Source organism: Hibiscus syriacus, unplaced genomic scaffold, assembly GCF_006381635.1.
Source record: "Hibiscus syriacus cultivar Baekdansim isolate YM2019G1 unplaced genomic scaffold, ASM638163v2 tig00111027_pilon, whole genome shotgun sequence".
Classification (NCBI taxonomy): Eukaryota; Viridiplantae; Streptophyta; class Magnoliopsida; order Malvales; family Malvaceae; genus Hibiscus; species Hibiscus syriacus.
Genome location: NW_024062960.1, coordinates 4,977,426 through 5,005,000, shown reverse-complemented (window position 1 = coordinate 5,005,000; position 27,575 = coordinate 4,977,426). Strand labels below are relative to the sequence as shown.

General features: G+C 37.5%; 2 protein-coding genes across 3 annotated transcripts in view; one reads left to right on the top strand and one right to left on the bottom strand.

The window, feature by feature from the left end:
• The window catches only part of LOC120150857 (metallothionein-like protein 2), a 15,670-nt gene extending 13,806 nt beyond the window's left edge, over positions 1-1,864 (top strand). The window contains exons 2-4 of one of the 2 annotated variants that reach the window (XM_039163470.1): positions 1,384-1,463; positions 1,601-1,681; positions 1,763-1,864. In XM_039163470.1, the coding sequence (XP_039019401.1) occupies positions 1,399-1,463; positions 1,601-1,681; positions 1,763-1,859 (243 nt within the window). In that variant the 5' untranslated portion in view covers positions 1,384-1,398 and the 3' untranslated portion in view covers positions 1,860-1,864. Of the gene's footprint in view, positions 1-1,307; positions 1,464-1,600; positions 1,682-1,762 lie in introns of those variants that run through there. The other variant, XM_039163469.1, reaches the window with a different exon arrangement.
• Positions 1,865-5,419: 3,555 nt separating this feature from the next.
• Positions 5,420-8,429, bottom strand: LOC120150856 (kinesin-like protein KIN-10B). Its single transcript, XM_039163468.1, has 10 exons — positions 8,045-8,429; positions 7,776-7,944; positions 7,245-7,638; positions 6,962-7,167; positions 6,590-6,879; positions 6,415-6,503; positions 6,031-6,329; positions 5,876-5,944; positions 5,735-5,797; positions 5,420-5,659 (listed from the first exon to the last, which is right to left on the bottom strand). Exons 1-10 carry the CDS (start codon positions 8,248-8,250, stop codon positions 5,576-5,578), a joined length of 1,869 nt encoding a protein of 622 aa, XP_039019399.1. The 5' UTR covers positions 8,251-8,429; the 3' UTR covers positions 5,420-5,575.
• Positions 8,430-27,575: the final 19,146 nt, after the last annotated feature.

Here is a 27,575-nt window from a genome sequence, read left to right as displayed (position 1 = left end):
TAAAGTAAAAGTATAAGTGTGTGTGTATATATATATATATATTATACTATATATAGTATATAATATAAAGTAATAAAGTGTTTGGATATAAGTATTAAAGTATATAAATATAAGTATTAAATATAATGTATATTATTTATCATAATTAATATTTTATTATAACATTTAAAAATTAATCATATTAATTAGTATGATTTATTATAAACTCAAAATCTCACAATTTTATTAAAATCTTATAATTCATCAATGGTAATATATAAGTCAGGTAAATGTTAAGCCAGTAAATATCAGATCAGGTCAATAACAAGTCAGATCATTTACAAGTCAGGTTGAAAACAGGTCAGGTTCATAACAAGTCGGGTAATACTAGTTATTTACCAGGTCAATCTCGGGTTCGGGTTCATATCAGTCGGATGCAGGTCGGGTTAGGGTATCATATTTTCGGTTCAATTCGGGTTCAGATCGTTCTCAGGTCGGGTGCATGTCGGGTTTAGATCAACAATTTTCAGGTCCAACTCGGGTTTAGGTAAACACTAATTCCAAATCCAGTCAATTTCAGATCACCACATCACAGATCAAAAATAATTTTGACTTGAATGAGTTTCAATCAGTTTTACAGGTGTGGTATTTTTTACACCCCTATATCAAAACACTAGTCATTTTCAGAGACATCACGCTCACTAACAGTACGAGAAGTGTTTATTTCATCAGGATGCCGTAGCTCAAGGATATTTTTGAGGAGGTCGAAAATAGTGAACAATATCAGAGATGTGTTTTATAAAATTAAAATAAAAACTTTATTTACATATAAGAATTCAATCAGAATTCATAAAGATTAGACTAAAGTAAAAGAAAATAATAAATAAATAAAATATAAAAAATTTATTTAAAAAAATTCTGTAAAATATTTTTATCATACGTGACACAATAAATATTATTTAGATATTAATTTTTTAAAAGCCACATTTAAGTAAAAAATACCCTAATACTGAAATTATGTGTAGCTCCAAACAACTTTTAAATAGTTCATTTGATGTGGCCCCAGTGTCGAATGCTACTAGAGGTCTCGAAGGGGTCCACCACCAAAATTATCAGCAGTTTCTGTCCGTGGATCGAAACAAAGATGGATCGGACGGTGAATCAATGATGTGGAAGACAAAAGGAATAGAGATAATATCGATAATACGTGGACGTGAGCATGCAAGGCGTTACAAACTCCCGCAAGATAAGAACATGACGTATGACCATGACAAGTGGACGGTTGATATTTAACTTTTCTCATCTCTCCCGGTCTATAAATTCAAAGCCATTGCAATCTCTGTAAACTCGTTCAAGTGTTGTTCTCTTTGTAAACTCATTAGAATCACTTCAAATTTTCATCAGGAAAAAGGAGCGAAAATGTCTTGCTGTGGTGGAAACTGTGGCTGCGGTTCTGGCTGCAAGTGCGGCAGCGGCTGTGGAGGGTAGTTAATTGCCCCTTTACTTTTGATTTTTCGTTTCAAATGAGTTGAAAATCTCATTTTTCCTTAAAGGGTACTTCAAAATCGCTTCTTTTTGCCACTGATCTTGTTGTTTTTTGTTCAAATGTTTGAACTTGTAGGTGCAAGATGTACCCCGACATGAACGTTGCCGAGATGACCACAACGGAGACTCTCGTCCTGGGTGTTGCACCCCAGAAAGCGTACGTTACAGAAAGTTCAACACTAGAAAACAATATTTCCTTTTAATTATTTTGTTTCTGATGGCTGTTAATGCATGGCAGACATTTGGAGGGAGCTGAGATGGAATTTGGGGTTGAGAATGACGGTAAGTGCAAGTGTGGAGACAACTGCACCTGCAACCCTTGCAATTGTAAATGATCAGACCAAGCTCACTGGACGCACTGGCCTTTCTGATCAGGAAATAATGTGTTTTCTTGTTTTGTGTTTAGAATAAAGTAGCCGTGGATTCCTTGTTTGCCGCCACGGTTACTTGGTGCTTACAATAGTTGTTGTTTAAGCTACTAATATTGTGGACTGTTTTATATTATGTGTAAGAAAATGAAGTCAGCCTTCTCATGAAAGGAAGCTCCTTTGGTTTTTTTACTCTTTTTTTCAATGTAATTATTTGCTGGGCTTCTTGGAAGAGTTTTTTACCCAATTATCATCAAAACAAAATTTAATATAAAAAATAATATTCATTTCAAATTTTTTTTCGAATTAACATCAATTTTTTTATCATGTATGATAAAGAGTTAAAAATGAAAGAAAAGAATATATATATATATATATATATATATGTATATATATATTATAAATATTGTCAAAAATAAATAAATATGATAACGCAGATATGTTATGGAAAAATATGGCAAATTCCATCAGAGAGGTGGGCAAAAACACCCTTGGGTTGTCGACGGGGAAGGCCAAGGAACATAAAGAATCGTGGTGGTGGAACGACGAAGTCCAAACTAAGGTGAAGACAAAACAAACTTGCTTCAAGGAGTTTCTTCAATGCAATGACGACGACGAAAGGTCGAGAGCTAAACAAAGATACCAGGAGGCAAAGCGGGAAGCCAGGAAAACGGTAGCTAAAGCAAAGGATAAGGCATATGAGGAAATGTACAAGAGATTAGACACCAAGGAAGGACAAAATGGCATCTTCAGACTTGCAAAATCTAGGGAGATTAGGAAAAAGGATCTAGGTAACATTAGGTTTATTAAGGACAACAATGGTGTTCTTTTAACGAAAGATCATGATATTAAGAGGGTTTGGGGTAGTTACTTCTTTGGCTTATTTAATGATTGTGCCTCTCCATGTAGAGATAGTATCGTTGATGGGTCAGCCGACCATCATACTACGGCCAATGACTGCCCTACAAGTAGAATTGGGTTTGAGGAAGTCAAAATGGCTCTTAGAAAGATGGGAAGGGAGAAAGCTGTCGGTCCTGATCAAATTCCTATCACTGTGTGGTTAGCCCTAGGAGAAGAGGGAGTTAAGTGGTTGACCAACATCTTTAATATTATTTTAGAGACTGCCAAGATGCCAGAGGAGTGGAGAGAGTCTACGGTGATACCAATCTATAAAAATAAAGGAGATCCCCAACGTTGTGGTAACTACAGAGGTATTAAACTACTCAGCCATACCATGAAGCTATGGGAAAGGGTGATAGAGGCTAGGTTGAGACAAGTTACTAGGGTTTCGGAAAACCAATTTGGCTTTATGCCAAGCAGGTCTACCACGGAGGCGATTCATCTACTTCGACGGCTTATGGAGAAATATAGGGAAAAGTCTAGAGATCTTCACATGGCGTTCATTGACCTCGAGAAGGCTTATGATAGCGTTCCTCGCGATACGATCTGGAAGACTTTGGAAACGAGACGGATACCAACTGCTTATATCCGGGCGATTCGTGATATGTACTGTAGATCTACTACTTACGTCAGGACTACAGTTGGCGACACCGAGGCATTCCCGGTGGAAATCGGACTCCACCAGGGGTCGGCTCTTAGCCCTTACATCTTCGCCTTGATTATGGACGACATCTATTGTGCGACACCAGACGGCGTACCTTGGTGTATGCTTTTCGCTGACGACATTGTTCTAGTTGCTGAAACAAAATCTGAGTTGAATAGTAGACTGGCTACCTGGAAGACTGCTTTGGAAGAAAAAGGTTTTAAGGATCAATATTGAAAAGACAGAGTATTTATGTTCAAACTTCAATGGGAACCAAAACGATGAAGATGTAGAAGTATGCATAGAACGACACGTTCTTCCCTCAAAGGATTGTTTCAAGTACTTAGGGTCTATGATACATAAAGATGGGGGTGTAGATGATGACGTTACACACCGTATAAAGGCAGGATGGCTAAAGTGGAGGGCCGCTACTGGAGTTTTTGTGTGACAAGAAGGTGCCTCTAAAACTTAAGGGAAAATTTTATAGAATGGCAATAAGACCAGCGCTGTTGTATGGATCAGAATGTTGGGCAACCAAGAAGGATCACGTAAGGAGGATAGAGGCCGCAGAAATGAGAATGCTTCGATGGACATGTGGTAGGACTCTGTGGGATATGACGACAAACTCTGCTATTAGGATGTCCTTAGGGGTGGTGTCTGTTTCCGAAAAATTGAGGGAGGGAAGACTACGGTGGTTTGGGCATGTCCTTAGGCGACTACCGTCGGATGCGGTCAGGAGGGTAGAGTCGATTACAGTCGACGGTGCCAGAAGGAAAGGACGACCAAGGCGGAAGTGGGAAGACTGCTTGAGATCTGATTTGATGGATTTAGGCATTACCGAAGACATGACCTATGATAGGAAATTATGGAGGCTTAAGACTAGGGTAGTCGACTAGTGTGGGTCACATCTATAGGGTGTATCATCTTTGTCTTCTTTTAAATGCATTTGTAGTAATTTCCATGACTTTTACTTTTTATACTTTTCTGTTATTGGTATTTATGAAAGATTAGAACTGGGCTTGCTATAATTGTCTTCTGTGTATCATTCTCGTCATGTTTCCTCTGTTAAATTTAGCCGGTCTTATGTTTCTGTCTATATGCAGAGATTCTTTCGCAGGGATTATTTTGCAGGGATTACTCCCCATTACAGAAGCACATATGATATTAATGACTGCATATGAATACTGTTTAGCTATGTATTTATGTAATTATTTATACATGCAGTGCATTTTATCTATATTTTTAATTTTCTGACTGCCGGAGGTCTTTCACGGAAGCTATTCTCAACCTGGCGTTGGGGGCAGCCTACTACCCTACCTCCCCCTTACCCCATACATATGGGAATTGGGTTTTGTTGTTGTTGTTGTTGTTGTTGTTTAAGATATATAATTACACAATTATAAATTGGGCAGTGATAGTAGTGTTGTGCGTGTATTAGTCTTATGTTTAGTCACTCATCAATTATATGTTTAATTATATTTAAACTCTAAAAATATCTAATATTTAAACAATGTGAGAATTAAAAATTTCATGAATTTATCAAATCTCGAATGATTTTTCTTATACTTTTTAGCTTTTTATTTTATTTTATTTCAGCTTACTTTTAAAAAATTTGATCAATATTTGTTACAATAGCGGAAAATGCTTTTAATTCTTTTTGAAAAGTACTTATTTAAAAAAAAGTGTTTATTTTATATACAATGTCAATTTAAAAAATAATAAAATATGAATATAATTAGAAATAATTTATAATGTGATATTTGGATTAAAAAAATATCCTTGGAAGAGAGGTAGTAGAGGATGACTTACTTTCATTTTAATGTGACTGATAAGGGCATTGAGGTGTGTGATTAATGCACAGAAAATGATGGATGTTGATGAGTCCACATCCAAATTATTAAGCCTTTCTTTACTGTGAATTTTGCAGCAAATTCGCTGTAAAATTTTGGGTCAACAAGGTGGAAACAGGACCGACTAGATCACATAAATCTGATACAAGTTTGACATTTTTACAACCATCTTCTAAAATTTTTAACAATCAGTACAATATAATGAATGTACTGCATGAATATTACGAGTTCTGAACTGACAGGCCAAGAAATAGTACATGAAACAAATTAGGCCATCAACTAAATCAATATTACTCAATAATTCCTTTTGCAGCTCTGCTGAACAAGTTGTAAACCTGCTTTGATGAGAGACCAATCTTTTCCAAGTCACTTAGCTGCAACCAAAGCCAAAAGCTGAGCTTTTTACCAATTCTAAAGACTCGTATAAAATGCATAGCAAAACTACTTACTGATTTTAAAGTTGATGTTTCTCTAAGTTCAATGATATACTCTGTCATCTTCGTTCCAATACCCTATATACAACAAATTACGATGATGTGTAATGAGAAAATTGGGGGAAAACTGCTTAGTATTACTTAGCTGAACAGTACCTTTAGTCCCAGTAGTTCTTCTCTGCTAGCTGTATTTAAGAACTCGACATATTCTTGAATAAGAGTGCTCTACAGGAAGGTTTATGAAGTTAGAACAAATGCAAAGATAGGGTCAATAGAAATTTAGCAAGTATAACACACATATATATATATACCTTCAAGTTAGAACTCCATGCGCTACGTTTATCAAGTGGGGTGTCACCAACAGTTTGGAATTTGTTGGTAGCAAAGATAATGGAAGGAGATTGGGGAGATTTTGGCTCATATGACAAGGAAATTTGATTCTTGGTTGATTGCTCCTTGATGGATTCTGGAATTATATTGGAACTTATGGGGCTCAAGGCCATTCTTAGAGGGCTTTGCATTGCGGTTTTCCTCTCACTAACTGGAGATACTTCAAATGTATCGACCGATTTTTCGACTGTGGTAGTCTCTCCCTTGGTAGATGATTCTTCTACAAATAGAATACATCGATTAAGAACCTTTATACTACTCACTTAAACAATTTTGTCAATAAATTTCATACATAAATAACATACCAGCTAAGTTCATAGTTGATTCCAACATTATCTCCTTAACATCAACTCCTCCATTATTGAATAAATTTCTGGTAGTCAAATATGTGTCCCTGCAGACATGTTTAACAAATTAAGCAATTAGTCTATGAACTCGGCTCCGAAGGGGTATTCAAATACCAGTCAAGTTATTTTGTACCTGACTTTGGCATTAGAATTTTGGGCTTTACAAGAGCTGTTATAATCAAGCTTCTTCATAGAACGTATGGAACTCGGTGTTTTGGCCATGAATTGAGGAGCAAATGGTCCCATCCTTTGTGCACTCTTTGTCTTGCCTTTCGTTTCAAGCCAGGCTTTCAGTTTTGCTTCCATATCAATTTTTTCCTTTGGTGTCTGTAGTTTTTGAGCTGAAGAAACAACATTTGAAATATGACGAGACCTAGCTGCTAAGCTAACAGTGTGAACTGATTCTTGGTACTCTCCAGGATTCTGTTCATGGAACAAGGAGAATATTGATCAAAATTTTAGAAATTTATAACATGTTTCAAAATGAACAAACTGAGAAATCTACCAGGCAAGCAACCATCAAGGCACGGCTAGTTCCACCGAGAGAGTCCTGCAGTATTCGAGTCAATTTGCTTTCCCGATAGGGTACTCGGGGCAGCTTGTTATTCAATGCATAAATCACATTCGACAAAGCAAACAAGGACTGGTTGATCTTAGCACTCTCTTGGAGACGAATGCCTTCATTGCAGGTCCTCTTATTATCCTCATTACCTAATAAAACTTAAACCAAATTAGTAATTCGAACTTCCTATGCAACAAACAATTCAAAGTCTGCAAAATTGGACAACCTGCTAAGTCTATGAGGTTGAGCTTCCCCATCAAAACAGGCCTAGAACCATCATCACAAGGAGTGGAAACAGCAATTACAAGGACGCCATGGCTTCTACTAGAAACATCATTGAGACCAGTATGTGCAACTTTCCTTCTCTGAATTCCATAGGAAAAGACTTCATGAAATTCAGACATGGAATTAATAGGCACCCGGGACAGGCCCCTTAGATGAACCCGCCCGTCTTTGTCGTCTAAAATAGAAATTTCTTCTGCTTTGAGTTCTAAAAGATCATAACACCTATCCATGTAGACCTCATAGTACGAAATCTCTGCTATACACCCTGTGCTTTGGCATATGGACAAGATTGTAGACATGGCCAAAGGCATTAGACCAGGATGCTTTTCTGTTCCCTGAATTTACAAAACCAAACATATTACTAGAAGGAACAACAGAGATGAAATGTAATTTAAAACAAATCAAGTCTTGTATCAAAACACCTAAAGCTGTAGTAAATTATTGAAATAGGAGGTTGTTTTCTTCACTGTACCTGCATGGTGTACGTTTTTCCACTTCCAGTAGCCCCATAAGCAAAAACGGTGGCGTTGAAGCCATGGAAGATTCCTGGAATCAAAGAGTTCACTTCTCCGTAGAATATCCTTCTGACATTATCATCTTCTTGGGAAAAGAAAGAGTCCAATCTATAACATTCGCTTCGGCTACAATTCCAAAAAGGAAAAACACTTATTCAAAAACTATATGTATCTTCTTTGATTAAACATCAACCCCACCCAGTAAAGAGAAGAATCAATATCTCACCTGCTATTAGGATCTTTAAGGTGAATAGAAACTTCACCATAAGAATCATTATCTTGATGGTCAAGAAGGAAAGCACAGGATTTTGAGTCTCCGTTTCTTGCAGTAATTTCTTGAGGTAGAAACGGACGGACTCTAACCACCACCCTAACCTTGGAAACGGTGGCTTGTTTCGAGGGAGTACCTAAATTAACGCTTTGGGTTTCCATTCAAGCAGAAAATTTTGGGAGAAAGAAAGAAAATTGGCTGAGAAATGTTAGAGAAAATGAAGAGAGCGGATACGAGCAGTTTGAAAGACACGAAACAACTTTGTTTAGATTTGGGGATTTTGAATTTTAAAATATCTGACCGTTGGGAAATGCGAGAGAGGGTCAGCTTTTTTTTTCATTTGAATTTGTCTCGCCCGTTGGTTTGCGGGACCCACAATTCCTTTTAAACTCACAATTTTTTATTATTTTTTAAAATATAATTATAATATGTTTATTAGCTAAATAAAACATCAACAACGGCTTGTCATATACACGAGACAAATAAATTTATAATTATCATAAACAAAATATAACAATGATCAACTAATGATAGTCTGGTGAGAAAGAATTTGAACAGTTGAGGCAGCGACATATGAAAACAAAGCACTCTGACTTTTTCGCACACCTAATATAGAGAAGACAAATTTGAAGAATATTCATAATAGATGAATGAAAAATCAATCCTCTTTTAACTGTAGTCTCATCCGACACAAATATCTTACAATCATCAGAATGCCACATACAAACGAAGGAAGAAACTACACATATGGAAAGCAAATAACCAATAAATTTCATAGAACTACAAACCAAGAAGAATACCTATAGAATAAACTTGAATCGAGAGTCCAAAAACACTAGTAATCGTGATACCCTTTATCAGATAAAAGGTTAAGAAAACACATTGTTATAAATATGATAAAATGTCTAAAATATAAGAAAATCAAACTATAATTAATAGAAAAATAATAAAAAGAATGAAAGAAATGGCAGGGAAATGACCGGAAAAGCACTGCCACTACCCTTAACGCAAAGGAATATTATAATCGCCGAGTATGGGGAAAAAACCTGCAACAAAGCAATGTTGAATTAAGTAAACTCACAATTCTTAAATATAAGCTTCATACAAAAATAAGTTCTCAAATTATATCAAATTAAATTTATATGTCTAAAGAATTTTTTTGTTAAGAATAGATGTCTAACGTTTTCGACATTACATTTTTAGGTACCTAAGTTGTAACGACCGTTAAATTCAATCGTTATCTTACATGAGTGGTGTTTATATATATATTTTTATAATTTTTATTTAAAAAAAAATCAAATATTATTAAAAAAAAATTAAGAAAACATTCCTCCCTCCTGCCTACGCAACCTCTTTGTTTGCACAAACATTTTCCCTCCCCCAATTGCATTCAAAACTCCTTCATGTATTAAATGCATATATTATTTTTAACTAAATATCTTATTTGTGCGCAACAAGTTTGTGTAACATCCTCACTACCAGGTTAGTGACTAAATTGTAAAGTTACTGAATTTTGTGTTTAAAGTAAAATAATTGGATAGTTTAAGGACTTATATGAAAATGTGGTGTAGGATCAAATTGAAAAGGAGGAATAGAAGGATAGAATGGTCATTTTCAAGGAAAATAATTAAGATTGGTTATATATTAACCACGTGGAAGTGAAGGAAGCAAAAATCCAAGCTTCCAGACTTCTTTTCTCCTCCTTTCTTCCTTCTTACATGCGAGCCCAACAAAGGTAAGATTTCTTGTTAGTTAAGTTCTTGCTGAAATTAAGGTTGATTTATGATCATTAGATGATAATTAAGCTTAAGGAAAGCTTAATTTGTCTTAAAACAACAAAATAAAAGGCATAGGAATGATTAAATAAATGAAGTGAAAAAGTGAAATCTTGATAGAAAAGTATTAATTAGAATTAGAAGTTAAATTTGAATTGTCATCAATCTAAATAAGGAAAATGAAGTGTTAGAATTAGATTTAAAACATGTGGATATTTGATTATGATTATTGAATACCATATAAAGGATATGATTTTGAGTTTAAAGAAGTGATTATTGAGTAATAATGAATGTAAGTGTATGTATGCAAGTTAGGAATATTAAAGGAGGTGAAACATGAAGTGTGGAGCTGAAAAGGAAGTGAATTTCGTGCTCAAAATGTAATTTATAGGTTGTGTGCATATGTACCCATTCAATGGGTACCGATGCACTCTCAACGAAATAAAAACATCAAATGTAATTAGTGCATTGATGCACAGTGAGTGCATCGATACACCCATTAAGATGAAAACATCGAATGTAATTTGTGTACCAATGCACAGGTAGTGCATCGATACACACATTAAGGAATGCATCGATACACTGTGAAATGTATCGATGCCTACCTTAATTAGGAATGAAAGTAGCCTTTCTCTTAGTCTAAGAAGTGATAGATTAGAATATATCAATTAGTATATTAATATGTATCAATGTATTATTATGTAGATTTAGAGCGTAATCTTGTTCCAGAACAATCGAAGGATTAGGATCGAGTCAAAGCAAGCAAGGCTAAGGTGAGTGCATATCCTAGATAGAGTTATACGGAGATAAGACTTGCGACAAGTCTATCTCTTATAGTTGAAATTATGACTTTACGTTCATGTACATGCATATGTATATATTATTATTGTTATAGTGAATACATGCATAATTTATTCATGCTTTGATATGAACTCATATGAATGAATGTAATTATATGAGAAGCCATTCAGGTATGTGAAATAATGGAAATGATCATGTTTATGCATATGAAGTGAATTATGTGTTTATATGAAAAGTGATAGAAGAAATATGATAATGAAAATTGTAATTATAATTAAGCCCATGTTATTTAATATGAGAGTTGTAGGTATAATTGGCATGCCAAGAGTTGAGGGATTATCAGTGGTCCTTCGGGACATAGTCGTCATTCAGGACAAATATTCAGTGCCCCTAGTGAGATTTTATTCGAGCTGTGGTGATATCATTGTGCACAACCTCAGTTTACTCACGTACCTTCTGTTCTCAATAATGTACATGGGCATCCAAAGATAAATTGAATGAAAACTCTTATAATATGTAAATGTTCATTTGTGCATATCATGTTTATGTATGTAAAAATGTGGTATTTACATGTGCATTGCAAGGTATAATGGATTGAGAGTAGTACATATTCATGATATTATTAGTTTGTGTTCATATTATGTTTCACTAAGTCTGTGACTTAGCGTGTAAGTGATTTACACGTAGGTAGCAGAAATAGAAGTGGCAAGGACAACATTACTACTAGAAGATTAGATCAGAAGTAACTAATAAAATATGTATTTTATCGTATATAATATGTTGGCATGTAAGAAATATATTAGTTACGAATGCTCTGATCGGTTTTGTCTTGTTTTGGTCAACTTATGTAAAGTAACAATGCTATTTTAATGAAAGATTGAAATTTCTTTGGTTTTCTTTAAGAGTCAAAGTTTGAAAAGTTAATGTGACGCCTCAAACTCGTATCCAGGTCGGGTAACTGTTAACTTCCTAAAAAGGCTACTTTTAAGTCCTTTTTCACTTAAGTTATTGTTTGTTTAAAAGCTCATTTTAGGCATTTTAGGATCATGTAGTTGCATATAGTGCATTTGTGGTGGTTGTGCTATTTTATTTCTTAATGGTGTTGTTTGAGGGAAAGGTGCAGTTTGTTTGTGGTGTGCAGGGAATAGCAAGAAAAAAGGATTCTTTGGGAAGTAATGCCGCGGCATCATACGTTGCTAAAGTAGATTGAAATGCCTTAGCATTTTCGGCGCAGAAAAAGACAAAAAAATATTTCTGCATAAGGACAACTGGCACTGGACAGCTGTCTCTGCACGTGAAGGACTGCTGTAACCGCCTGCCAGAGCTGCCAAAGGACCACTACCACTTGGAGGATAAGGTTCATACCCAACATGTGATTCTAGGGGTATGAGGGGTATTTTGCACCCAACAACCTCATCATTACCCCTAGATATTTTTTTATTATATATGACACATCATGGGGGAGAATAAAGAAGAAGAGAGAAGGACACATACGGTAGCAAAAAAATCACATTTTTATTTTCTCTTTTCCTTTATTCTTCATTGGGATATTCCTCTATTGATAAAGCTCCAAGGAGTGGCGAGCTAGGAGCCGAAAGGAGCTAGCGAGCTAGGTGGTTCACGGTGGCCGAGAGGAGACCTCCGGTGGCGCGTCGAAGGCTTCTTCTCAACTTCCCTTTTTGTTGCTATTTTATATTTATTTGTGGGTTGTTGGAACAAATATTTTCATGACTTTGTGTTTGGATATTTTGAACCCCACCATGAACTAACATATTTGGTGGTGGTTGATTTAATGGTTGTTTGAACTTTATTTTTAATGGTATATTTAAGTTTATTTTGGTTCTTTATTTGCTTTGCTTATGAATGCTTCACCATCTAGGCTTGTAAGAGGCATGAAAATGTCCATTTCTTAGATGCAGGTTAGGTATTCGGAAGAATCCTAGACTAAAAATACTTGTAAGTATTCGGAAGAAACGCAAGATAAGATCCTCATAAGCAATGAGTTATAGTATTTTCAAGGGGCTTTGAATCGGCCTAGGAATATTATAACTTAATCCCTTAGATCTCGGAAGAGGCTAGGATAGGATTTCAATGACTAAAAAGGGTGTCTTTATCAATAGGGTAGGCTGGACAACATCGTTGAGTGAGGGCAGATGCCTTGGCATCCTATTCTGTTAGGTTCTTTAGAACACTTTAGGAAAGCCCTGTCGAGTAAGTAAAGACCAGTTAGCTTAAATATACTTGAGAAATAAGTTTAGCATCCGTAGATCAATCCCTACCATTCATTCTCTTGGAAGCTTGTCAAGTGAGGATTATTTTCTTTTCATTTTATCTTTATTTACTGTTTTTACCATTTTTCATTGACTTGACATTTCACCATACTCAACATCAAAAATCCATCATTGCCATTGCATTTCCATTTGCTACACCATCAGACCATCACTACATATCCACCAGCATACACATTTACATTGTCATGACATTTGTATATATCAAGACTAACTATGCTTAGATAGAATAGTGCATTGCTTTGGTTAGACTTTTGTAATTTCATCCAATCCCTGTGGAGACGATACTCACTCATCATTATATTACTTGAGCGATTGTGTATACTTGCACATTATTTGCGTATAATTTATAGTACTCACAACATACGAACAAGTTTATGGCGCCGTTGCCGGGGATTGGCAGCCGGAAGTTATTTAGTTTTGCCAGAGCATTTTATTTTGTTTTTCATTTTTATTTGTGTATAGTTTACTTGATATTTTTGTTTTATTTTTAGGTTTATCTAGTATATGCCTAGAAGAAATTCTGAAGAGCCTTTGGAACCAATAGAACTTGAGATTGAAAGACTCTTTAGAAGAAAAAGACGTTCTCAAAGAAATATGTATCAGATTGGAAACCAAGGCATTGGTCAGGATGATGGAAATCATAATGACGTGGCATTAGATAATATTGATCCTGCTGTTAGGTCGCGCGTTATTCGCGATCACTTAAATCCGATGCTGGATGATCTGAATCCTGGGATTTTGGCACTTGAAATTCAAGCTGCACATTTCGAGCTAAAACCAGTCATGTTCAACATGTTGAATTCTATTGGGCAGTTTGGGGGTATGCCAACTGAAGATGCCAGGCAGCACATTCGTAATTTTCTGGAAGTTTGTGATTCTTTTTGCCAAGAAGGAGTGCATGAGGATTTTCTGAAATTAAAGCTTTTTCCGTATTCATTGCGTGACCGAGCAAGGGCTTGGTTGAGTGGTGTACCAGCCGGTTCTATGGAATCATGGGCTGATCTTTGCAAGAGTTTCTTATTGAGGTACAACCCACCAAACATGAATACGCAGCTAAAAATGAAATATCTTCTTTTCGCCAGGGCGACGACGAATCCATGTATGAGTGTTGGGATCGTTACAAGAGTTTGCTTCAGAAGTGTTCAAATCATGGTTTTCATGATTGGACTCAAGTAGTCATGTTCTATAATGGAGTCAATGCACCCACGAGGATGTTATTGGATGCCTCGGAAAATGGGACATTGCTAGATAAATCACCTACTGAGGCGTTTGCTATATTGGACAGAATTGCTAATAATGATTATCAGTTTCCTTCCTCAAGGCTTGGGAGTGGAAGGAGAACACCTGGAGCATTTGAGTTAGATACCAAGGATTCGGTGTCCGCTCAACTCTCAGCCATCACTAATATGTTGAAGAACTTACAACGTTCCACTGATGTGAAGGAAGTGAAAGCAACTAGCCTGGCATGTCTGTTATGCCAAGGCAATCATCACGAGAGCGAATGCCCAACCAACCATGAGTCCATCAACTTTGTAGGTAATTACAATCAAGGAAACAACAATCCTTATTCTAACACTTATAATGCTGGATGGTGTCAGCATCCCAATTTTTCATGGGGAAATCAAGAAGCCCACAATGTTAATCAACCTACTCGGCAGCAGAATCACAATGAGCCTCAAGGTTACCAAAATGCTATGCCATGGAATAATTCCAACAAAGAAGCTTCATCTTCAGCAAGCATGAGTTCATTGGAAGCTACAATTCAAGAGTTCATATCCACTACGAAGACAATGCTGCAAGACCATTCTACTTCAATTAAGAATCAAGGAGCTTTACTTCATAGTCAAGTCACCTTACTTCAAAGCCATAGCTCGTCTCTGAGAGCTTTGGAAGGTCAAGTTGGTCAGATTGCTACGGCATTGCAAGAACGTCAGCAAGGACGTTTTCCAAGTGATACTGAAGTCACTAGAGCACCTGGAAAAGAGCACTGCAATGTGTTAACTCTTAGGAGTGGAACACAAATCAATCGACAAGTCAAGGATAGTGGGCCACAACATGATGATTCTAATCCCACTACTAAAGTTGAATTAAATGATGATAGAGTTACTGAGAAGGACAAGGAGGAGTATTCTGCTAAAATACCAGAATCTGATGCCAAGGCAAAAGCAAATTCTATTCCTGCAGCTAAGGAAGCTAGACCTCCCCCACCCTTCCCGCAAGGATTGAAGAAGCATAATGATGAAGTTCAGTTCAAGAAGTTCGTAGACATTCTTGATCAGATCCATATCAACATACCTCTCTTGGAAGCTGTTGAACAGATGCCGATGTATGCCAAATTTCTAAAGGAAATCTGTACCAAGAAGAGGAAAGTAGAGACTGTTGCCACGACAACATAGTTTTGTTCTTCATTGAGTAAGTTTCCGCTAAAGAGAAATGATCCGGGCAACTTCATTATTCCTTGTTCAATTGGAGCCAATTTCGTTGGAAAGGCTCTGTGTGATCTTGGTTCAAGTGTCAACTTAATGCCAAAATCGATATTCTTGAAGCTTGGCATAGGAGATGCAAGACCCACCTCAGTTATTTTACAACTTGCCGACAGATCCCATGTGAAACCTAAAGGGAGAGTCGAGGATGTCATAGTAAGGGTGGATAAGTTTGTATTTCCAGTCGACTTCTTAATTCTGGACAGCGAAGTTGATGCCAAGGCACCAATCATTCTGGGAAGACCTTTCCTAGCCACTGGACGTATCTTGATAGACTGTGAAAAATGTGAACTCACCATGAGAGTGGCTGATCAGTGTGTGACTGTCAATGTTTTTCGAACGCTCAAATATGTTGATGACACTGAAGAATGACAAGGCATTTCTGAATTGAACTCAGTGATTGAAGAAGAGACTGAACATCTTTGCCAGAACAATTTTATTCAGCTAGCAGAAAATGAATATTGGGTGGATGATGAAAGCTTAGTGGAGTCCGACAACTTTCCAATATTGGAGGAACAATCTAGCTTACTACAAGCTAGATCAGGTATGAATTTTGAACCTCTAAATTTTGATGAATTTATTCCTCCTAAGCCTTCATTAATGTATGCACCCACTCTAGAGCTTAAGACTTTTCCAGGGCATCTTAAATATGTATACTTAGGTAGCAATGAGACTTTACCGGTGATTATTTCAGCTAACCTTACTGCTAATCAAGAGCAAAGTTTGTTAAGTGTGTTGATGCAGCATAAAAAAGCAATTGGTTAGACTATGGCCGATTTGAAAGGCATAAGTCCCACGATCTGCATGCACAAGATTCTGCTTGAAGATTGTCACGGCAATTCAATAGAACCACAAAGAAGACTCAACCCTGTTATGAAGAAAGTGGTAATGAAAGAAATTCTGAAATGGCTTGATACTGGAGTGATCTACCCTATCTCAAATAGCTCATGGGTGAGCCCTGTCCAATGTGTTCCGAAGAAAGGAGGCACGACGGTGGTTACTAATGAGGATAATGAGTTATTACCCACTCGCACTGTGACCGGATGGAGGATATGCATGGACTATAGAAAACTCAACAAAGCTACAAAGAATGACCATTTTCCTCTACCTTTCATCGACCAAATATTGGATCGATTAGCTGGCAAAGCATTCTATTGCTTTTTGGATGGGTACTCGGGGTACAATAATATTGCCATCGTACTAGAGGACCAGGAGAAGACTACATTTACTTGTCCCTATGGCACTTTTGCCTTTAGGAGGATGCCTTTTGGACTCTGTAATGCCCCGGCAACATTTCAGCGTTGTATGCAAGCCATATTTTCAGACATGGTTGAAGATTTTCTGGAGATTTTCATGGACGACTTTTCTGTTTGTGGGGACGATTTTGAACGATGCCTCAGCAATTTAGCAAAAGTTCTCAAGAGATGCGAGGAGGCTGAGTTGGTCTTAAATTGGGAAAATGTCACTTCATGGTGATTGAAGGCATTGTATTAGGCCACAAAATTTCTCATAAGGGTATTGAGGTTGATAAGGAGAAGATTGAAGTGATTGAAAAGTTGCCACCACCAACTTCGGTCAAGGGCATAAGAAGTTTTCTTAGACATGTTGGATTCTATAGAAGGTTTATCAAAGACTTCTCCAGTATTTCTAAGCCCTTATGCACATTGCTTCAACAAAATCAACCCTTTGCGTTTGAAGAATTATGCCTCGGCGCATTTACTGAGCTGAAACGACAACTGATCTCGGTACCCATTGTAGTCCCTCCCGATTGGACATCACCATTTGAGCTGATGTGTGATGCAAGCGATTATGTCGTAGGAGCTATTTTGGGGCAACACCGAGGTAAAATGTTTCATGTTATTTATTACTCTAGCCGCACTTTAAATGAAGCACAATTGAACTACACCACCACTGAGAAAGAATTACTTGCCGAGGTATTTGATTTTGATAAATTTAGACCCTACCTAATAGGCACTAAAGTTATTGCTCACACTGATCATTCGGCTATAAAATACTTAGTGAACAAAAAGGATGCCAAGCCTAGACTTATTAGGTGGATCTTACTTTTGCAAGAATTTGACTTAGAGGTGGTAGATAGAAAAGGAACTGAGAATCAAGTTGCTGATCACTTATCTAGGCTAAAGAATAATTCTAAATGCCATGACACTGTAGATATCCAAGAGGAATTTCCTGATGATAAAATTTTATATGCCACGGCAATCCCGTGGTACGCTGACCTTGTTAATTTTCTTGTTAGTGGAATTGTGCCTTTTGATTTGAATAGTCAGGCTAGAAAGAAGTTCAAGCATGATGCAAGGCACTATTTTTAGGACGAGCCATATTTATTCAAGCATTGTGCCGATCAGCTCATTAGACGATGTGTACCTGAAGAGGAGCAAAGTAATATTTTGTACCATTGTCATTCGGCCCCAACTGGAGGCTATTTTGGTGGAGCAAGGACTGCTGCTAAGGTCCTGCAATTAGGTTTTTACTGGCCAACTCTGTTTAAAGATGCCCAAGCATTTTACAAAAGATGTGATCGATGCCAACGGACTGGAAACATCTCTAGACGACATGAAATACCGCTGCAAAATATTTTGGAGATAGAGCTGTTTGATGTGTGGGGCATCGATTTCATGGGACCATTCCCATCTTCTGAAGGAAAATTATATATATTGCTTGCTGTGGATTATGTGTCAAAATGGGTGGAAGTAATAGCAACATCAAGGAATGACTCCAAGACCGTACTCAAGTTTTTGCACAAGTATATTTTCACTCGGTTTGGAGTACCTCGTGCTATCATTAGTGATGAGGGAACCCACTTTGATAACAAGTTGATTGCCAAGGCATTGAAGAGATATGGAGTTTGACATAAGATTCCCACGACATATCATCCACAGACAAATGGCCAAGCAGAGATATCTAATCGAGAGATCAAGCAGATTTTAGAGAAACTGGTGAACCCAATGCGTAAGGATTGGTCGCCAAAGTTGGATGAAGCACTTTGGGCGTACAGAACTGCATTCAAGACTCCTTTGGGGATGTCACCCTTTAAGTTGGTGTATGGTAAAGCTTGTCATCTCCCGGTTGAGCTTGAACACAAAGCTTATTGGCCATCAAGCGACTGAATTTCGATGCTCAACTAGCTGGGGAGCAGAGATTACTTGAACTTAACGAAATGGAAGAGTTTAGAGCACAAGCATATGAGAATGCTCGGATATACAAGGAGAAAACCAAGAAGTGGCATGACCAGAAACTGATGCCACAATATTTTCATGAAGGACAACAAGTCTTGCTTTACAACTCCAGACTCAAACTCCTTCCTGGGAAACTCAAATCTCGATGGTCAGGACCATTTGAGGTGCATTATGTCTATCCCTATGGAGCTGTTGACATCAAGGAAATAGACAATAGGACGATCTTCAAGGTCAATGGCCAGCGTCTAAAAGCCTACAATGGAGTTCCACCACCACACAACAAGGACGTGTTACGTCTGCACGATACTGAAGCGTGCCCAGAGGAGAACCAAAATTCGATGCCTCGGTATTAAATATGTGTCTGTGCATAAATAAAAATTTAAAATTTAAGTTTTTCTTTATTTTTATTTTTATTTCATTTTGTAATTAATTTTTGATATGATTTGTAGGGACCACAATGCTGCAAACCGTGCAAGGAGCGGTTACCAAAGGGAGGAAAGGACAATGCATTAATTGGAGAGATATTCTTTTGATTTGTTTCTTTTTATTTAATTTAATTTCTGACATTTCTTTTTCTCTTTCCACAGACTTGTCCTATCACCATCATTACCTTTTGGCAGTTTTTTTTTCCTTCCCCATACACGCACAAACCCCCACCCACTCACTCATATCTTAACCATCATATCACACATTTTCCCTCTTAAATTTTTAAACTTTTTCTTTTCTCTTTCTTTATTAATTTTTTCTCTTTCATTTTAACTTTTACTTTTTCTCTTTCCTTCATTCATCTTCTTCTTTTGTTATTCTCTCCATATCCAAAATACATCCAAGTTTTTAAAGCTTTCAAAAGTTTCTTCCTTTATCATTTTTTCTTGCTTCATATACACACGAAAATGGTGTGTTCAAGACCGGCTCCAACCGACACTACCACTTGGCAACAGTTCGAAGATGACGAGGCCAAGGCTCGGTTCCAAAACTTCAAGAACCGGAAACTCTTTTTTGAGTTAGGATTTATTTTTACCGAGGAAACTGATGGTGGTTTTAGACCCGATGTTATGGACATCGTAACACCGCTCAAGTGGAAGAAATTTACCCGTCATCCTGGTTCGGTGAATGCCTCGATGGTTAAGGAGTTCTACGCGAATATTTTCAAGCTCAACCAACACTCCATCTTCGTTCGAGGTAAGTAGATCCGTTTTACACCTTCTGCTATTAATCGTTATTTTCATTTGCAGGATGTTGTGGATAACCATGCCAAGTTCGAAGAGGAGGCTGATAGCAACACATACGATAGGGTCTTAGAGGACCTATGTTTTGAAAACACTGAGTGGAATGGGCGTCAAACGAGTCGATACTCGGTCAACCGAGAACATCTTCAGTCGCGCGCCAAGTTATGGAATCACTTCCTTAAGCATAAACTCATGCCGACTTCTCACAACACGACGGTATCACTTTCACGCTTATTGCTTTTACATTCTATAATGGAATCCCGTCCGATCGATGTGGGTCGTATTATTGTTCAGCAAGTTAATGACTGTTTGGGTAAAAGGACAAGTGCTTTGGTGTTTCCTAACTTAATTACCGCTTTATGTCGTAAGAAAAAAGTTGAGGAAAATGCTTTTGATGAAATTTTACCTGGTTTATCGGGCATCACTAGAGCCAGACTCCCACTGCTATTAGGACTTGAAAATCCTAAATCTAAAGAATCTGTTCATGAGCAATCTGCAGGTACTACACAATCAAATGCCGAGGCAAGGTTACTTGCTCTCAAGGAAGTTGTGATGCAGACTCAGACTCATCTGCATGCTCTACACAGTGACATCCGTAACTTCTTTGGATATGTGAAGCATCGAGATGCTATGGTGAAATCGTTGTTTCAAGAAATTATTCCCCACGGTCAACGGAATTTCCCTGGTTTCCCAGATGAAATTCTGCCGGCATTTAATGCCGAGGCATCTCCAGAGCCTGAGCACGATATAGCCAATCCTCCAGTTGATGACCCTACTCCTGATACACACCGGTCCGAGACTCCTAAATATCCACCCAATGTCCCTATCGAGAAATCACTTAGTCCCGTCCTTGCACCCAAACCTTCTCCTGCACCACGTCGTGGCAAATACATCAAAACCACGGCTGGACGCTCCAATATTGTGCATTATTACTCCACTTCGTCCGAGTCCAGCCCAGTACCTATACGCAAGCACACCCGACGAGGAGCTGCTAGCACCTCCAAGGTAACACCACACACTCATTGAGGTATCTCTCTTACATCCATTCTCATTTAGTTGCATTTCATTGCATGGCATATAGTTTATATTTAGTATAATTCTCTTTCAGCATTGAGGATAATGCTTCCCTTAAGTTTGGGGGATGTATGGTTCTTGGTAGGTCATATGCATGATAGCATTACAATAGGTTTATGCCATGGCATCAGAAAATGGTAGGACAGTTAGATGAAATGTTTTGAGGATACCCGATGATGATAATGTTAGGCTAGAATCTGAATATAAATGACTGTTGAGAATGATAGAACTCATTCTAGGGCTTGATTCTTTGTGAAAAACTTTTACACAATCTGTATGTTATCTATACTTAGAAAATTTTTATGAAAGAACACTAGTTAGTTTTGGCATTGAAATATAGTTTTGTGCTTAAAAGAAAAATAAAAAACAAACTCCCTTAAAAATGAAACTGTGAATAAATGCTTAGGCATAGCTGTAAAGGGACACTCCTCTTTGTCGTGGCATTGCCTGAAACTTTCTTTAATAAATGGCAGCCTTGTGCATATGAGTGAATGAAAGTAGTCACGGGATGACTCTACTTAACTAGCTCGGGGGTGGAAGGTATGCCCCTTTCATCTAGAGTGTGAGAGAGTAGGTGTGATGAGCTGACTCCCTTCGTAACAGCATTAAAAAAAATCAAAGAAAATGGAGTAAAAATGTGCTTGATGAATAAGTAAATGCCTTGGCAAAAACTAAGGGGCTTGATTAGAAATAGTCTAAGTTTGCTAAGTATAGATTGGATACAATCACGCACACACACTACCACAAGGGATCTTGACCTAGGGAAAAGTACTTGAATTCTTGATAAGTCTAGCATGTTGAAGCTTATTTTTTTTCTGAGGGTTGAAATTCAATTTTGTCCTACACCCCTACTGTAGAAAATTGCCATGACATTCTGCTTATGTAACTGTTATCCATTGCTTGAGGATAAGCAATAGCTTAAGTTTGGGGGTGTGTTAACTTCCTAAAAAGGCTACTTTTAAGGCCTTTTTCACTTAAGTTATTGTTTGTTTAAAAGCTCATTTTAGGTATTTTAGGATCATGTAGTTGCATATAGTGCATTTGTGGTGGTTGTGCTATTTTATTTCTTAATGGTGCTGTTTGAGTGAAAGGTGCAGTTTGTTTGTGGTATGCAGGGAATAACAAGAAAAAAGGATTCTTTGGGAAGTAATGTCGCGGCATCACACGTTGCTAAAGTAGATTGAAATGCCTTGGCATTTATGGCACAGAAAAAGATAAAAAATTAATTCTGCATAAGGATAGCTGGCACTGGACAGTTGTCTCTGCACGTGAAAGACTGCTGTAATCGCCTGCCAGAGCTGCCAAAGAACCACTGCCACTTGGAGGATAAGATTCACACCCAACATGTGATTCTATGGGTATGAGGGGTATTTTGCACCCAACAACCTCATCATTACCCCTAGATATTTTTTATTATATATGACACCTCATGGAGGAGAAAAAAAGAAGAGAGAATGACACATACGGTAGCGAAAAAATCACATTTTTATTTTCTCTTTTCCTTTCTTCTTCCTTGGGATATTCCTCCATTGATAAAGCTCCAAGGAGTGGCAAGCTAGGAGCCGAAAGGAGCTAGCGAGCTAGGTGGTTCATAGTGGCCGAGAAAAGACCTCCGGTGACGCGTCGAAGACTTCTTCTCAACTTCCCTTTTTGCTGCTATTTTATATTTATTTGTGGGTTGTTGGAACAAATATTTTCATGACTTTGTGTTTGGATATTTTGAACCCCACCATGAACTAACTTATTTGGTGGTGGTTGATTTAATGGTTGTTTGAACTTTATTTTTAATGGTATATTTAAGTTTATTTTGGTTTTTTATTTGCTTTGCTTATGAATGCTTCACCATCTAGGCTTGTAAGAGGAATGAAAATGTTCATTTCTTAGATGAAGGTTAGGTATTCGGAAGAATCCTAGACTAAAAATACTTGTAAGTATTCGGAAGAAACACAAGATAAGATCCTCATAAGCAATGAGTTATAGTATTTTCAAGGGGCTTTGAACCGGCCTAGGAATATTATAACTTAATCCCTTAGATCTCGGAAGAGGCTAGGATAGGATTTCAACGACTAAAAAGGGTGTCTTTATCAATAGGGTAGGCTGGCTAACATCGTTGAGTGAGAGCAGATGCCTTGGCATCCTATTATGTTAGGTTCTTTAGAACACTTTAGGAAAGCCCTGTCGAGTAAGTAAAGATCAGTTAGCTTAAATATACTTGAGAAATAAGTTTAGCATCCGTAGATCAATCCCTACCATTCATTCTCTTGGAAGCTTGTCAAGTGAGGATTATTTTCTTTTCATTTTATCTTTATTTACTATTTTTACCATTTTTCATTGCCTTGACATTTCACCATACTCAACATCAAACATCCATCATTGCCATTGCATTTCCATTTGCTACACCATCAGACCATCACTACATATCCACCAGCATACACATTTACATTTCCGTAATATTTGTATATATCAAGACTAACTATGCTTAGATAGAATAGTGCATTGCTTTGGTTAGACTTTTGTAATTTCACCCAATCCTTGTGGAGACGATACTCACTCATCATTATATTACTTGAGCGATTATGTATACTTGCACATTATTTGCGTATAATTTATAGTACTCACAACACGTGAACAGTAACGGGTTGGGGTGTTACATTTAATGGTATCAGAGCTACGGTTTAGTCGATTCTCGACATAAACCGGGGTCTAGAGTGTCTTATAATGTATACATGCCAACAAAATAGTGAAAACTTCTGATATGATATAATAGTAAGTATGTTGTTTTGCTAATAAAACGATATGGTTATGTTTTATAGATATTCGGACATAGTAGTTATAGAAGTGAAGTGGGAGATGATAGGCCCCTTGAGAGCAGTAATTCACCTGCCCTGGCCAGGCAAGGTGAAGAACAAACACCTTATAGAGTGTCTGTGAGTGATCAAGATACGTTCTTCTGGGCATTGGACGTTGTATTGGCGCGTTTCCAACCTCCTACTACTTCAACTACGAGAATGAATGTTGTAAAGGAGTTGAAGGGTTTATGAGCACCAGAGTTTAGAGGTGAAACCGAAGAAGGTCCTGTTGCTATAGACCTTTGGCTCAACGACGTAAAAATATGCTTGAAGGACTTCATTGCTCCAATTCAGAGAAGCTCGATGGAGTGATTTCCTTGCTTAGAGGGTAAGAAAAGATTTGGTGGACCAACGTTACATTGAGAATGTCTGGTGATCAAGTAACTTGGTCCTTATTTTTGGAAGAATTCAAGCATAAATACATTGGAGATCAATTCATCTGACAAATGAAACAAGAGTTCATGAACCTAAAACAATGGAATCGTACTGTATATGAATACGAGTGTGAGTTCAACAAGTTGAGTCGCTTTGCTGCCGAACTTATTCTTACATAGAAGGATACTTGTGAGTGGTTTGTAGAGGGATTGCGTCCTCGGCTAAAAGAGATGCTAATTATGTTGAATTTATCTTCATTTTAAGAAGTAGTGAATCGCGATAAAGCTTTGGAAAGAGCTCAGAATGAGAGGTTCAGAGATTCTTGAGCTCAAACATCGAAAATATCGGGTGCATCATCAAGTGTTGCACCAGTAAAAAGGGGCAGAGATGTCGGTTCTCGACCCCAAGCGAGATCAGAGTCAGTGGCATCCTCCGCGAGGGGATCAAATCCGATGAGGAGACGACAGACACAGTCAGTGGGATCTGGAGCTGGGAGATCTAATCAGAGTCAAGTCAGACAATGCCCACATTATGGAAGAAATCACTCGGGGATATGTAGAATGATTTCTGAAGCCTGCTTTAAATGTGGGGACACCAAACATTTTGTTCGGGATTGTCCATAATAGCGGGTGAATCTGCTCAGCCAGAGAGGTATGCTTCTACTACTCAGAGGGGAAGAGGTAGAGGCAGAGGAAGAAGTCAGTCAGAGTCCTCGGTTCCATAAGAGATACGCTCCACAGCTCATTTGTATAATCTCAAAACTAGCAAGGCGAGATGACCCAGAGATTATAGCATGTATTTTTCAGTTGTATGACAAGAATGTTTTTATATTGATTAATTCGGGGTCTACGTATTCTTACATTTACAGTAAGTTAGTGAGAGAAATAAATATTCAGTTAGAAGCTACTAGCAGAGAGGTGATAGTAACTAATCCGTTAGGGCATAGTGCTCAGGTCAATATAATGTGTCGAGGGTATCCCATACGGATTCAGGGAATTAAATTCCATGCTAATCTGATGGAATTACCTTTTGACAAATTTGAGGTGATATTGGGAATTGACTGGTTATATCGTTACTACGCTAATGTCGATTGTAGATTGAAAAGAGTAACGTTGAGAAGTTCGAAAGGGGTAGAAGTCGTGGTATTTAGTGAAGGATGAAATCCATTAGTAAATGTAATCTCAGTGATGTCACAAAAAAAGTTACTATTATAAGAATGTCAGGGATTTATTGCTAATGTGTTCGATGTAAGAGTCAAAGAGAAGGGGATTGAATAAATTCCTATAGTCAGAGAGTTTCTTGATGTATTTCCTGTAAAGTTATCGGGTTTGCCTCTGGATAGAGAAGTAGAATTTCAGATTGAAGTAATGCAGGGGATTACACCTATTGCCATGACACCATACAGAATGACAGAATGACCTCAAAAGAGTTACAAGAATTAAAGATTCAATTACAAGAATTACTTGAAAAAGGGTTTATCAGACCAAGTGTCTCACCATGGGGAGCTCTATTTTTGTTTGTTAAGAAGAAAGATGGATCAATGTATCGACTACAAACAACTCAATAAAGTGACCATTAAGAACAAGTATCACCTCCCTCGAATTGATGATTTGTTTGATCAGTTAAAAGGAGCTTCAGTGTTCTCGAAGATTGATTTACGTTCTGGTTATCATCAATTAAAGATTCAAGATAAAGATATTCCGAAGACAGCTTTTCGAGCGAGATATGGTCACTATGAGTTTATCGTGATGCCATTTGGCGTTATGAATGCACTGGCTACTTTCATGGATCTCATGAACATAATATTCCAACCCTATTTGGATCATTTCATAGTGGTGTTCATTGACGATATTCTAGTGTATTTAAAATCAGAAGAAGAACATAATTCGCATTTAAAGATTGTTCTATAGATTTTACGAGAAAAAAAGCTTTATGTAAAATTATCTAAATATGAATTCTGGTTGAATGAAGTGACGTTCCTTGGACATGTGATTTCTACAGAAGGAATTCGAGTGGATCCTCAAAAGATTAAAGCTATTTTAGAGTGGGAAGTTCCAAAGAATGTGTCAGAAGTTCAGAGTTTTCTAAGGTTAGCTGGTTATTACCGAAGGTTTGTTAAAAACTTTTCGATAATAGCATTACCCCTATCTAAATTATTGAGGAAAGAGATAAAATTTGTGTGGACTCCGGAGTTCCAAGAGAGTTTTGAAAAGTTAAAGAAGATTTTGACATAAGCTTCAGTCTTGGTTCAACTTGAGTCTGGCAAGAACTTTGTAGTGTATAGTGATGAGTCCCATAATGGCTTGGGATGTGTGTTAATACAAGAGGGAAAAGTGGTAGCGTATGTATCGAGGCAATTAAAACCGCTCGAAAAAGAATTATCCAATGCACGATCTGAAGATGGTTGTAGTAGTGTTCGCTCTTAAGATCTGACGTCACTACTTGTATGGTGAACGATGCTACTTGTATACGTACCATAAGAGTTTGAAATATTTGATGATTCAGAAGGAGTTAAATTTAAGACAGAAAAGATGGGTGGAATTCCTAAAGGATTACGATGTAGTGATCGATTTCCATCCGGGGAAAGTAAATGTGGTAGCGGATGCCTTAAGCCGAAAGATGTTTGTAGCCTTACGAGTTTTGGATGCTAGACTATCGTTAAGAAGAGACGGTGCAATATGTGCGGGGTTAACTGTCAAGCCATCATGGCTAGAGTGAATTAAGGAATTGTAAAATAAAGATGAAAAATGTCTGAAGAAACTGTAACAAGTAAATAACGAGGAGATAAAAGATTATGAGATCAAGTCTGACGGGAACTTGTATTATCAAGAAAGATTAGTGATTCTGGATGATGATGAATTGAAGAAAAACTTGTTAACGGAAGCTCACTGTAGTCCATTGACCTTGCATATTTGAGGAAACAAAATATATTTATACCTCAAGAGACGATATTGGTGGCCTGGAATGAATATGGACATTATGGAATTTGCATCCAAATGTTTGACGTGTCAGCAAGTCAAAGCTGAGCATCAGGTTCCATCAGGATTATTGCAACCAATGTCAATTCCTCAGTGGAAATGGGAGAAGGTAACAATGGATTTTGTAACGGGGTTACCTTTAACTCCGAACAAAAGAGATTCAATCTTGGTAATCGTAGATAGATTGACTAAGCCAGCCCATTTTATTCCGGTTCGAGCTGATTTCTCCATGAATAAATACATTGAGTTATATATTAGAGAGATCATTAGATTGCATGGAGTCTCTGTTTCCATAGTTTTTGATCGGGACCCTCGATTTACTTCGAGATTCTAGAAGACCTTGCATGGAGCATTAGGCACTCAACTGAACTTTAGTACATCGTTTCATCCTCAGACAGATGGACAGTCTGAGCGAACTATCCAGATTCTGGAAG

Bases quoted from the DNA above. Each gene is read 5' to 3' on its own strand.
- LOC120150856 (XM_039163468.1), bottom strand. From the start codon at position 8,250: ATGGAAACCCAAAGCGTTAATTTAGGTACTCCCTCGAAACAAGCCACC. The intron at 7,639-7,775 runs GTACAGTGAAGA...TTGTAAATTCAG, and splicing joins GAAAAACGTACACCATGCAG to GGAACAGAAAAGCATCCTGG. The intron at 5,660-5,734 runs GTAAGTAGTTTT...CTTTGGTTGCAG, and splicing joins AAACATCAACTTTAAAATCA to CTAAGTGACTTGGAAAAGAT.